Below are 13,446 nucleotides of genomic sequence, written 5' to 3'. Positions count from 1 at the left end.
TCTGCTATCTCCATTTTGTTTTATCTCAGGCTGCATCTGGATGGATATTCGCGTTCTTGAGATCTTTATGTAGTGTGCTGGCCCAATGTTGCTTAGGTTGTCCCTTTGGTCTTGTGCCGAAAACCTCCAGATTCTAGCCCATCTTGGGGTTGTTTCAGCTCCTGCTCGTAAAATATGCCCAAACCATTGGAGACAGCTCTCTCACATTTTCTCGCGGACTGGTGTAACGCCAAACCGTTTTCTGATGCTGTAATTGGAAATGTGATCTAATCTGGTGATGCCCGCTCAGCATCTTTGTCTCCATTACGCTACGTCTATATCCTGTCTGTCATAGTCAGCCAACATACAGTGTGACAGGATGGATGACAGAACAGTAGATTTTTTAAATTTTAGATGATCTTTCATCCTGTAGCTGCAAGTGACTCAGGTTGTTGTTTGCCACTTCACCCAGGCTGCATTAATTCTTGTGTTGACCTCTGTAACAAGTCAGTCGTCATCAGCTTTTGTGGAAGAAAGATATTTAAACTTGCTCACTCACAGCAGACCGTCTACTTTAATAGTTTCCATTTCTTTTGCATCTGATGTCATGTAGCCTGGTTTCTTCTTGTCAAGGCGAACCTCAGTAATGGCTGGAGCAGGCCAGCTGTTACAGTGAATAGGAGCGGTGACTGAGCAGAACATTGGTTTATGCCAACTACGATTGGAAAGTCTTTGGATGACCTGCAGTAGTTTTGATGTAGTTCCTCTGTTCTGAATAAAGCAACTGTACCCAGTTAACAAGATAATCTAGCACACCATGTTTTCAAACTGCTAGAGAAACAAGGCTGTGTGGTACCCGATTGAAGGCCCTCTCAAGGTCCAAGAATGCGAGATGAAGAGGCTTGTCTTTCTCATAGTGGACTAAGATCCATGTGGCATGAATTGCATCAGTTGTACCGCAATTCTTCATAAATACAGTTTGGTTGCAGCTAAGCTTAATGATCTCACAAATCCTTTGGTCTAGAACACACTCAAACATCTTTGTAGCATTATACAGCTGCCGAACTAGGTGACAATTAACACTCCGAGTGGGACAACCTTTCTTTCTAAAGATGGGTATGGTATGGAGATGCTCTGTTACTAGTCAGCTGGGATTCATCCATTTCTGATGACCTGGTCGAAGAGCTGTGATAAACATCCTGCTACATTACAACAGTGAGAATACCACAGTTCTGCTGGAAGATCATCTAGACCAGCAGCATTTCCTCACTACTGTACATTTTCTTCTGAGCACCCTTGACCTCTTCAACTTAAATTTCTTCATCAGGCCCTTGGACAATCGGGATTGGTGGGGGGCAATTCTTTATTTGAGATCTTCTGGAAGCCACCACTAGACATTCGACACTGAGTCGCTGGCTGTATGGTCTCCTCCATACCATAGCAGAATGAACCTGGCCAGACATTGCAGAAGGCAGCACATAAATTATTCAATTATCCTTGCTCAAAACATTCTATTTCATACCATGAGAATCATTACTAAAATGTGAAAATTTAATTTACTTTATTCTTCCTCCATTTAAACACAAAATTACACTACTGTTCTAATTACAAGTGTTCAAACTAGGAATCTTCAAAATTAATTTATTTGATACCTACATGTACCAGGATTCTTTGTGGTGCTGGGTTGGTTGGGTCGCCACTGTAAGGAAAACCCAGTGACGTGTTCATCAGTGTCACCATCGTTAATAAATATAAACCTCCAACTTGTGCGAGGAATTCCTTTGGTTTTTTCACAAGTGCAATCATTGGTACCTACAAAGAAAGTAAGTATAAAATCAAACGTCGGTCAGAATATAACAAAAGAACGAATCAACATGTAAATATGACTATTTTTATTAATATTATTGCTAATGCTTTTTAGGTTTCATCAACACAGATAGGTTTTATATCAACGATAGGAGAGGACAAGGCTATGACTGGAAAGGAAGTGACCATGGTCATAATTAAGATACAGCCCCAGCACTTGCATGGTGTGAAAATGGAGAACAACAGAAAACCATCTTAAGGGCTGCTCACAGTAGGATTCAGACCACCCCCTCTGTTGAATGCAAGCTAACAGCTAGAAGGCCCGAAATTCACAGCCAACTTGCTTGGTATGTAAATATGAGAAACTACAATAATAATTTCTTATTTCAATAACGATACCTGACTGGTAGGGCTGGTGAAATAAAAATTAAAAAACGCCCCCATCACCAATAGTCATCATCATCATTTTCATTTCCCCTTGTCCAGCTCCTGCCAGTTCTGTGTGTTGATGGTACTTCACCATTGCCTCTCTTTCCGCCACTCCTCTGCAGAAATTGTATTCAATTCCAGTCTCCTTTTTCTTACACTGTTCTTAACAGAGTCTATCCATCTTGGTCTGAGCCTCCTTCTTGTCCTTTTTCCCTGTATCTTAGCCACCAATACATTTTTTTGTGTCCTTCCCTCCAAATAACATGTTTAAACCATCTCAAATTATTCTTCCAATCTATCACTCAGTTTCCTTTTTTTACCCTTACTTCTTTTCTGACCTAAACATTTCTTACTCTGTCTCTCCTTGTCTACCCCACCACACTCTTCAGGAATTTCATCTCACGGGCCTGAATTTTACTCACATCTCTCTCTAGCTGTCAATGACCAAGTCTCTGATGTATATGTTGATATATGAGTACAGTACATCTTGCACATTACCACTCTGTTCCACATCAAGTTCCTTACATTCTGGTAGAATGTATTCCTGCTTGTACCATTCTGCTGATCTCCTTATCCAACTTTGCATCTTGTATCATTTCACTTCCCAAATTTTGAAGCATTCAAACAACCTCAAGGTTTTGTCCCCTGATACAAATGATTCTTTTTCCTTCTCTTTCTCCTCTTATCATCAATGCTGTTTTGCTCTTCTCCACACTGATTTCCATACAATATTTCTTAATATTGTCATTTAAAGCCTCTTGTTGGATTTACACTTCTCTACTGTTGACTCTGCAGATCAATATGTCATCTGCAAACAATATTTTCAAATCCCCTCTATATTTTGCCTTTGTTTCTTTTAGAATTTCATCCAAAACTGTTATAAATATTAGTAGGAACCAATACAATTCCCTATCGTAGTCCAGTTTAGTTTTTAAACCAATATGTTCTCCCCAATGGATTCTGGACACAACTGGAGTTCCACTGATTGCATTCCTTTTCTTTCTGGTGTTTCCCACATATTTTCTCCATTAATATTGTATGCTTTCACTAAGTCAAGGAATACCATCACCAGATCTCTGCCATATTCCCACTGTTCTTCCATCAATAATCTAATAATAAATATAGGGTCTATATTTGACCTACTAGTGTTGACCCCTATTTGAGTTTGATAATTTTGTCAGCTGACACTCTCATCCAGTAGGCAGTTAGAGTCAAACGTCTCAGCTTACTAATGTTAATGCATTCGATAATACAATTTCTCTTAAGTGTAATAATTTATTAAGATGAGAATTTAACAATTCAAACCTGTCGGTCAATGCATTTACCCTACCCACTCGTCGTTTTGTTGTAATTCTGCCTTCCCGTTTACACGTCACATCACATCTTCATAGGCAACTTAGGCAACCTGAGAAGGGCAGAAATGGCCCTAACTGACTGCTTACCAGTGTGACTACTAACAACAATTCCATGTTCAAAGTTACTAAGGTTCCTTACTTCATCCATTCCGCAGGTATCTCGAAGCACTGAACAACACTGAACCCTCAGCTACCTTTTATAGCAGCAGCAATCAGATTGACAGTTAGGCACTAGTTTAGGTATACAAAGGGGTATCCAGATATGTTTACTGAATAGTGTACATACGGGTAATGAACAAGATAAATTATGCATAAGCACTAATGTGTGCAAATTTGTTCTTAATCTATAACTCATTTCAATATGTGATGGGCATAACTGGAATTTATAGGAAGCAATACATGCATTGAGGGATTTGCGGTGTGTTGCAAAAATCAGTATCAGGCTGATTTCCAATTTGTAGAATTTCTATAAAACAAAAAGCACTTTGCAGCCACTGCTCATGATGAGTTCCAGGTATTCAAGAAACAGGCCAACGAAGACATCTCTACGCTTAAAGAGGAGTTGAAGGAACAGTACAGTCGCCGGAACTGACTCTCGTTACATGATGTTCTGGAATAGCCGTACGAGGATGTTTATCACAAACTGCTAGAGACATTGCAAAATAAACTTTTAAAGAAACTGTCACTTCTTGATGTGGGTCACTGCTACAGACTGGACTGATGAAATAAAAAATCTACTGAGGTGGTCTCATATGGAAATCAATCGATCATTATTTCTGTTGGTACCCTTGTTGTGATCAAGCGAGCTTTGAAAGGGTAGTGGGCTCATTCTGACCAAATCCATATCCTTAATCAGGCAAAGGATTTATGGGAATTGCAGAAATGCTGAACTCAAGATGGATTTATTTCTGTTTTAAAGGAAGATGGAAAAAATTCAAATATGCATGATGGCACGGTGAGAAAAAAACATTGCAAGGGCTCAGAGAGAGAGAGAGAGAGAAAGAGAGAGAGAAAGAGAGAGAGAGAGAGTGTTTTTTGTCTAATATTCCTTTAAAGAAACTTAACAGCCGAAGCTTCAGACAGTTTCTTGAAAAATATACAAAGCATCCTGTTCCCAATTAATCTACTCTCAGGAAGGACCATCTGACCTCTTGTTATGAAGAGATGTTGGATATAATAAGGAGTGGCGTGGGAGACAGTAAGATATGGGTTTCAATAGACGAGACCACAGATGTGGATGGAAGATATGTAGCAAATGTGATCGTTGGCACGCTGAAGGAAGACCGGCCTGGATATACTTTCCTTCTGACATGTGAAGTGTTAGAGAAGACAAACCATTCCACCATTGCAGTTCTCTTCGACAATTCAATGAATCTGTTGTGGCCAAACAGGGCAAAGAAAAGAGGCATATTTTTCTATTTGTAACTGACGCTGCTCCGTATATGGTGAAGGCACAATTAGAAATAGGAAAGGATTTCCACCTATCAGTACTTGTTTATTGCACTTATTATGCTACAGGACCGGTTTCGACCCCTTACATAAGGTCATCTTCAGCTGAACCATGCATACATATCTATATGATGAAGCTATGATTAAGATTATATTGTCAAAGGAATGCCATATGATAAACATTTTGTCACATTCAAATGGGGCATGTCGTAACGTGAACTGGCGTATATGTCATTATGTGCAACAATGCAATTGTATGTCTAAAATAGTATGTTTAAGGTCTTAAAATTAGTTTATAAAACATATCTCTACTTAAAACTAACTTATATATATGTACAAGATGAATATAACATATAAGAGCACTTCATACACATGAACGTTCGTGTCTTGCTTGTTGTTCAATTCATCAGCTGATTCCCGTGTTCAAGTCTTATTTACACAGATGTACACTCAGCTGCTGTTCCTGGAGTTTAAATGATATGGTTTGCTTGTAAAATTGAATGAGTAAAAGATTTTGTCTTCATGTATATACAAAGGATAAAACACTTTCCAATTTAAAAAAGGTGCCAGACGTATGGATAGAATTAGGCTAAAATATGTTCAGTCTGCTGTGTGTGTTGCCTTATGTTAAAATCAAATCATGTTGTCCTGTGGCATCCATAAAATTTGAGTGACATTGGGTTCAAAGTAGTGGCTCCCTTCACATTTGTAGCTGTGCAGTGATGTTATATTTATTGTTGTTGGTGTGGCTGAGTTGTGTGGGTACACAACAAGCTCGCATATCAAACACAACTCAGCCACATCAACACCAATAAATATAACATCACTGCACAGCTACAAATGGGAAAGGAGCCACTACTTTGAACCCAATGTCGCTCAAATTTTATGGATGCCACAGGACAACATGATTTGATTTTAACATAAGGCAACACACACAGCAGAGCTGAACATATTTTAGCCTAATTCTATCCACACGTCTGGCCTTTTTTAAATTGGAAAGTGTTTTATCCTTTGTATATACATGAAGACAAAATCTGTTACTCATATAATTTTACAAGCAAACCATATCATTTAAACTTCAGGAACAGCAGCTGAGTGTACATCTGTGCAAATAAGACTTGAACACGGGAATCAGCCGATGAATTGAACAACAAGCAAGACACGAACGTTCATGTGCATGAAATGCTCTTATATATTGTATTCATCTTGTACATATATATATATATATATATATTAGTTTTAAGTAGAGATATGTTTTATAAACTAATTTTAAGACCTTAAACATACTATTTTAGACATACAATTGCATTGTTGCACATAATGACATATACGCCAGTTCACGTTACGACATGCCCCATTTGGATGTGACCAAATGTTTATTATCACATGGCATTCCTTTGATAATACAATCTTAATCATAGCTTCATCATATAGATAAGTATGCATGGTTCAGCTGAGGATGACCTTATGTAAGGTGTCACAACCGGTTCTGTAGCATAATAAGTGCAATAAACATTGATAGGTGGAAATCCTTTCCGATTTCTAATTGTGTAATTCGTCAATACGGAAATGAAAATTATAGATTACGATATGGTGAAGGTAGCCAAGGGAGTAAAAATGCTATATCCTAAAATGATACATGTGACATGTCTTGCACATGCCTTGCATAGGGCAGCTGAAGAAGTTAGAAGTTAGGAAAGCTGACCCACACTAACGTTTTTGTAGTGAACGTGCCCCACAGGCATGATTTGAGTAGAGACTTGTGTGTGAACATTGAAGTGGACAAGGTCAATACAGATATTGTTAAAATTTGTAAACATTTTTGGAATACTCAGGTTATTGAATGCAGCAGTTTTGAGAGATACTGTTATACAAAACATGCCCTCCATCTAAACAATTCAGGTAAACGAAAGATAGCAAATATTGTTCTAGATTTTATTAATCTTAAGATATGTACTGTAAAACAGGCAACTCCCTTGAGTTATAATACTGACCAGGAAAACTAGTAGAAAGAGCCAGCTGTACTTCAAGCTGGCTCAGTCAACTAGAAAAACAAACTCAGGATAGTAAGGAATTTCAAGTTACCCAATTGCAACAGTCAAGTTTTAGGGAGGAAGGTGGTCTGAGATTGCTCTTGGTAAACTGTCAAAGTGTAGTAAATAAACAATTAAAATTCGGTACATTGATGGAATCTTATGAGACTGATGTGGTGATAGGAGTGGAATCGTGGTTGAAAGAAGGGGTGAGTAATAGAGAAGTATTTCCAGAAGGGTACACAGTCTATCGTAGAGACCGAGGAGATAAAAAGCGAGGGGGGTGTTTATTCTGGTGAAGGAAACTTACTGTTCACATGAATGGTTTACCGATGAAAGGGATGAAATATTAGGGATAAAATTAGTTTGTGATAATATGAAGGAGGTGGGAATTATAGGAACATACAGGCCTGGAAGAGAGGAAAGAGACATGGAAATCTTTGAGAAAATAATAGATTATACTCGTAAAAACAATAATAATGATATGGTAATAATTGGGGGAGATCTAAATTTGCCTGAAGTAGAATGGAATGGAGCTGCTAGTGAAGCCCATGAACAGAAACTGGCAAATAAGTTAATTTGGGAGGGAGGATTTACACAAGTAGTACAAGAACCGACTCGTCTCAATAACTTCCGAGATGTATTCTTGGTTAAACCATGGGAAATTGTTGATAAAACTGTGGTAATTGAAGGAATAGGAGACCATAAGGCTGTAATAATGGATGTAGGACTCGTACCAAAAAGGCTTAATAAGAGGGTTACACAAGACAAGAAATTGTACAGAAAAACTAAAGTTGATGAATTTGGGACTTACCTTAAATCACAATTCAGTTGTTGGATAAGTGAAGGGAGTAACGTGGATACACTTTGGGCTAAATTTAAAGGAATCATTTGGGAAGGAGAGAAGAGATTTGTACCTGTTAAGAAGGGTAAAATGACCTCAGACCCTGTTTATTATACAAGGGAAATAAGAAAATTAAAAAGAAAATGTACAATAGTAAACAGGAAAATCAAAGAGGGTAGGGAGAGTAGAGAAACTAGAAAACAGCTAATGAGGGAACTGAATAGAGTGAAAAAGGAAGCAAAAGAGAATTATATGAATGGCATACTTCAAGACGGTAATGACCACAAAGGGAAATGGAAAAAGCTGTATTCATATATCAGGAATCTAAAAGGAAAAGCAATCCAAATTCCTACAATGGTGGGAGAAGGGGGTGAACACAGATACTGAGAAAGCAAACCTATTTAGTAGGGAATTTAGAGATTCAGTAGATGATTGTCAAGAGTTGGAAACCAAAACAGAAGATAGAGAGGGAGGGAGACAGAGGGAAACAAGAAGCTTCTCATTCACAAACGAAGATATTTTCAGAGAAATCCAACTGCTTCAGCAAGGAAAAGCAGCAGGAAGTGATCAAATTACTGGGAAGGTATTAAAGACAATGGGGTGGTACATAGTGCCTTATTTAAAATTTCTCTTTGACTATGTCATATATAATAGTGTAATACCAAAGGAATGGAAAGAATCTATAATAATACCAATTTATAAAGGAAAGGGTGATAAAAGGAAACCAGAGAACTACAGACCAATCAGCCTGACCAGTACAGTTTGTAAAATACTGGAGAGTTTAATATCGAAGTACATCAGAGGGATATGTGATTATAAAAATTGGTTCATGAGGAGCCAGTATGGATTTAGAAAGAAATTTTCTTGTGGGGCACAACTGGTGGGATTTCAGCAGGACATATCAGATCAGTTGGATTCAGGAGGTCAGTTAGATTGCATAGCCATAGATCTTTCCAAAGCCTTCGATAGAGTGGAACATGGAATATTATTAAAGAAATTGGAGGGAATAGGATTGGACGTAAGGGTTACACGTTGGATAAAAACATTTCTAAATTCAAGGGTTCAGAAAGTCAAGGTAGGAAATAATGTATCTCAGGAAGAGAAAGTTTGGAAGGGAATTGCACAGGGTAGTATAATCGGTCCGTTACTTTTCTTAATATACGCAAATGATTTAGGGAACAATATAACATCAAAAATAAGATTGTATGCAAATGACATAATTGTTTATAGACCGGGCGAGTTGGCCGTGCGTGTAGAGGCGCGCGGCTGTGAGCTTGCATCCGGGAGATAGTAGGTTCGAGTCCCACTATCGGCAGCCCTGAAGATGGTTTTCCGTGGTTTCCCATTTTCACACCAGGCAAATGCTGGGGCTGTACCTTAATTAAGGCCACGGCCGCTTCCTTCCAACTCCTAGGCCTTTCCTATCCCATCGTCGCCAAAAGACCTATCTGTGTCGGTGCGACGTAAAGCCCATAGCAAAAAAAAAATAATAATAATGTTTATAGGGAAATAAACAACATTGAGGATTGTTCAGAATTACAAAGGGACCTTGAAAGTACCCAACAATGGGTTGAACAAAATAATATGAAGGTTAATGGAGGCAAATCAACTGTAACAACTTTTACAAACAGGAGCTTTAAAACTGAATTTGATATACTTTGGATGAGGTAGTTATCCCAAAAGATGGTAAGTGCAAATACTTAGGTGTGAGGTTTGAAAGTAATTTGCACTGGAAGGGTCATGTTGATGATATTTTTGGGAAAGCATACAGATCGTTACATGTCATAATGAGGCTACTTAAAGGATGCAACAAAGAATTAAAAGAAAAAAGTTACTTGACTATGGTTCGTCCATTATTGGAATATGCAAACAGTGTTTGGGATCCTCACCAAGAATACCTAATAAAAGAAATAGATAGTGTGCAGAGGAAAGCAGCAAGATTTGTAACAGGGGATTTCAGGAGAAAGAGTTGTGTATCAGAAATGTTAAAGGAACTTGGGTGGGAAACTTTAAGTAAGAGAAGGGAGAAAACTAGACTTATAGGATTATATAGAGCCTATACAGGAGAAGAACCATGGGGAGATATCCGTGAGAAGCTTCAGTCGGAAAATAATTATATCGGCAGGACTGACCACAAATATAAAATTAGAAGGAATTTTAGCAGAAGCGATTGGGGTAAATTTTCATTCATTGGGAAGGGTGTGAAGGAGTGGAACAGTTTACCAGGGGTAGTGTTTGATCCTTTTCCAAAATCTGTACAGATATTCAAGAAGAGAATAAACAGCAACAGAGAAAATAAATGAAGTGTTAGAGGGCATTCGACCAGTGCAGGTTATTGTAAATAAAAAAAAAAATGTGTGTGAATAAATTAATTCCATTCCCTGGTCTAAGGAGTTTGGACAGCCAAAGTAGGGGACTGCCTGTAGGGGTGAAGTACAGTGGGGACTTCGAGGGCCCTGGGACCGCTACGGTAGCTGTGAAGGCCCTTCAGGAACTCTGAAAAGTGGTGGCAAAAAGGGCTCTGGTTAAGACGCAGCAGGTCGTTATGCTACTTAGGTTCCAGAACGGGTAAAAAAAAAAAAAAAAGTAAATAAGTAAATATTAATCTTATACCAGTTGTATAGTATCATCTGAAGTAATTCCACATACTGTATATCAGTTGACTATATTTGTAAGTAGTACAGGAGATATTATAAGTAGAATTTTGAAAACAATATAAATTTATTAAGGATGAGCTGTGTGTTTAATAGAAAACATTGTTAGCGTAAATTGTATAATATTGTACTATAGGAAAATTTTCTTCTCTCGTTAATTTAATATTTAGTGTTTGAAAATAATGTATTTTAGTGTACCATTTGCCACCGAGGTAAACACCTCATTTGCAAATAAAGAGATTTTGATTTGATTTTGAAGTAGCTACCCTGAAGTTGATAAATTAATATTGAACTGTAAGAATGTGTTTGTCAAAGCTCCACTTTGCATTCAGAAATTTCAAGGAGAAGCACCTTCACTACCCCCACCTCCCAAGCCAGTTATAACGCGATGGGGGACTTGGCTTGATGCCGCAGTGTACTATTGCAACAACTTAGATGTTGTGGAGAAGATCGTGAAGTCTTTTGATCCAGCTGAATCATCCTCCATAAAAACCACTCAAGATTTATTTTCAAGCACTACATTAAAAGTAGACCTGGCTTACATAAAGTCCAATTTTAATTCTTTATCTGGAGCAATCACACACCTGGAAGTTTCAGGTGCAGAACTAAGCGATGCACTGGATGTTGTAAAGTGCATTGAACAGGAATTGAAGTATGCAAAAGGAACAATAGCATCTAGGGTGTGTGGAAAATTAGAAAATGTATTGGAAAAAAATAGCGGACTTTTTTTTTTTGCTATGGGCTTTACGTCGCACCGACACAGATTGGTCTTATGGCGACGGTGGGATAGGAAAGGCCTAGGAGTTGGAAGGAAGCGGCCGTGGCCTTAATTAAGGTACAGCCCCAGCATTTGCCTGGTGTGAAAATGGGAAACCACGGAAAACCATTTTCAGGGCTGCCGATAGTGGGATTCGAACCTACTATCTCCCGGATGCAAGCTCACAGCCGCGCGCCTCTACGCGCACGGCCAACTAAAATAGCGGACTTGTGTACCAGCGTGGAATAAGTGACATTCCTTGTGGAAACCCTTCATCTGCAGATTTCCAGGAATTTTCTCCAAGTGATTTTACTCTATTCAAGTATGCTCCCGATACAGCATGTGATGTCGAAAAATGTTTCTCTCGCTGCAAGATGATACTCAGCGACAAGAGGAAGGGATTCTCATTCAACAATCTTAAGATGCATGTGGTCATAAATTGCAACAATTCTGATAATGGAGACTAGATCAGGTATGAAGGTTTCATTCAAATAACATATGTTTTGTGTATAAATTAAAACTGATTGAATATTGAACAGTGAAAGTAACTGTAGTGTTTATGTCTTCCACAGAGTCCGTCCTTGCCTAGGAGTATGCAGTGTAACCTTAACGAGTTCATGAAATATTCATCATTTTAGTTGATTTTGGGTTCAAGATTTCGAAGATTTAAAACTTTTTAAACTGTAAATTAATTGCAGCCTGTAGCAATCATAATAAAAGTGTTTCTATGTAACGTAGATGTTATTCATTAAGTCATATTTTGAATTTTATAGGTCATATTTTTCTGTTATTAGGTCATACATGCATACATATTTCATACATTTTTAGGTCATAGAAATTCGCCCCTAGTTATTATTATTGATTTTATTATAACTGAAAAATATATTTTGTGTTGTGTTGGTTGTTCTAAAGGCTATGTTCATATTATATTTGTTGAAAGTGTTATCAATTTGGTGGACAACTGGGCTACTACAGTGTATGTGAAAGTGGCGTGCTCAGTTTTTTTAGGTTTGTCTGGTATATGATTTGTGGATATCTTGTTTTTAATCTTATGAATTAAGCGGTTTACCATTTTGATCTTAAAACCATTAATTTTGGCAAGGTTCCTTATGTAATTTAATTCTGTTTTTAAGCTAGTAGGGGATAACGGGATTCTTAACGCTCTATATATCAAACTATAAAAAGATGCCTGTTTCTGAGAACTGCGGTTTAGTGAGAAATTATTTATGGTTACGGACGAATGTGTAGGCTTTCTATGAATCTGAAAATCAAAGGTGTTATTGGTTCGGGTGACCTTTATGTCTAAGAAACCTAAGGAGCCTTTGTCTTCATCTTCCTTAGTGAAATTCACGTTAGGGTTGATATTATTTAAGCTTTCTAAGACCTCGCTGCTATAGGTGACATTCTTTTCAATTATTACAAACGTATCATCCACGTATCTCAACCATAAACAAATCCCTTTAATATTAGTTCATATTTTTGTGTGTTCAATCATGTCCGTGTAAATATCAGCTAGGATGCCCAAAATTGGATCACCCATCGCTAAGCCGTTCTGTTTATAAATTTTCTTATTAAAAGTGAAATAGTTGTTGTCTAAAACAAAATTTAATAGTGTCATGAACTCATCAATCTCCATTTTACTGAGGCCACTATGTTTACAAATGTTATTATAGATGGTGTTGACGGTGTTTCTGGTCGGAATATTTGAGTACATGTTACTCACGTCAAAGGAGCATATTGTGTGATTAGGTTGTAGATTGAACTTATTTAGGATCTCACAAAAATCAATGGAATTTTTTACAGGTTGCTTGTTATTAAATGTGTAATGTTTCTTAAGGAAGCCATGAATATACTTAGAAGCTTTATAGGTTGGACTATTACGGCTGTTAATAATGGGATGTGTTGTTTTCTGTACATAACGTACAGTTTGCCGACGTTTCGAATACATTGCAGTATTCTTTGTCAAGGCGACTGAAATACCCCTACTGGATGCGAGGTAATCAGCCTCCCAGGCAGCAATCACACTGTGCTGCTGCCTTCACTACATGCTGCCTCGCTCACCTGTTGCTACGTACACCTATGGACATGTGACCGTGACGTTATTGTTCTCGAAAATGCTCTCTGTCTCTCTCTCTCTCTC

At 37.9% G+C, this 13,446-nt stretch overlaps 1 protein-coding gene across 2 annotated transcripts in view; it reads right to left on the bottom strand.

The window, feature by feature from the left end:
• The window catches only part of LOC136864911 (endoplasmic reticulum metallopeptidase 1), a 500,707-nt gene that overhangs the window by 100,022 nt on the left and 387,239 nt on the right, over positions 1-13,446 (bottom strand). For both annotated transcript variants that reach the window (XM_067142320.2, XM_067142319.2), the window contains exon 12: positions 1,636-1,791. In XM_067142320.2, coding sequence (XP_066998421.2) covers positions 1,636-1,791 — 156 coding nt within the window. The remainder of the gene's footprint in view (positions 1-1,635; positions 1,792-13,446) is intronic.

Source organism: Anabrus simplex, chromosome 2, assembly GCF_040414725.1.
Source record: "Anabrus simplex isolate iqAnaSimp1 chromosome 2, ASM4041472v1, whole genome shotgun sequence".
Taxonomy (NCBI): domain Eukaryota; kingdom Metazoa; phylum Arthropoda; class Insecta; order Orthoptera; family Tettigoniidae; genus Anabrus; species Anabrus simplex.
The sequence above is the reverse complement of the archived record's forward strand: the minus strand, read 5'-3'. Positions and strand labels throughout refer to the sequence as shown.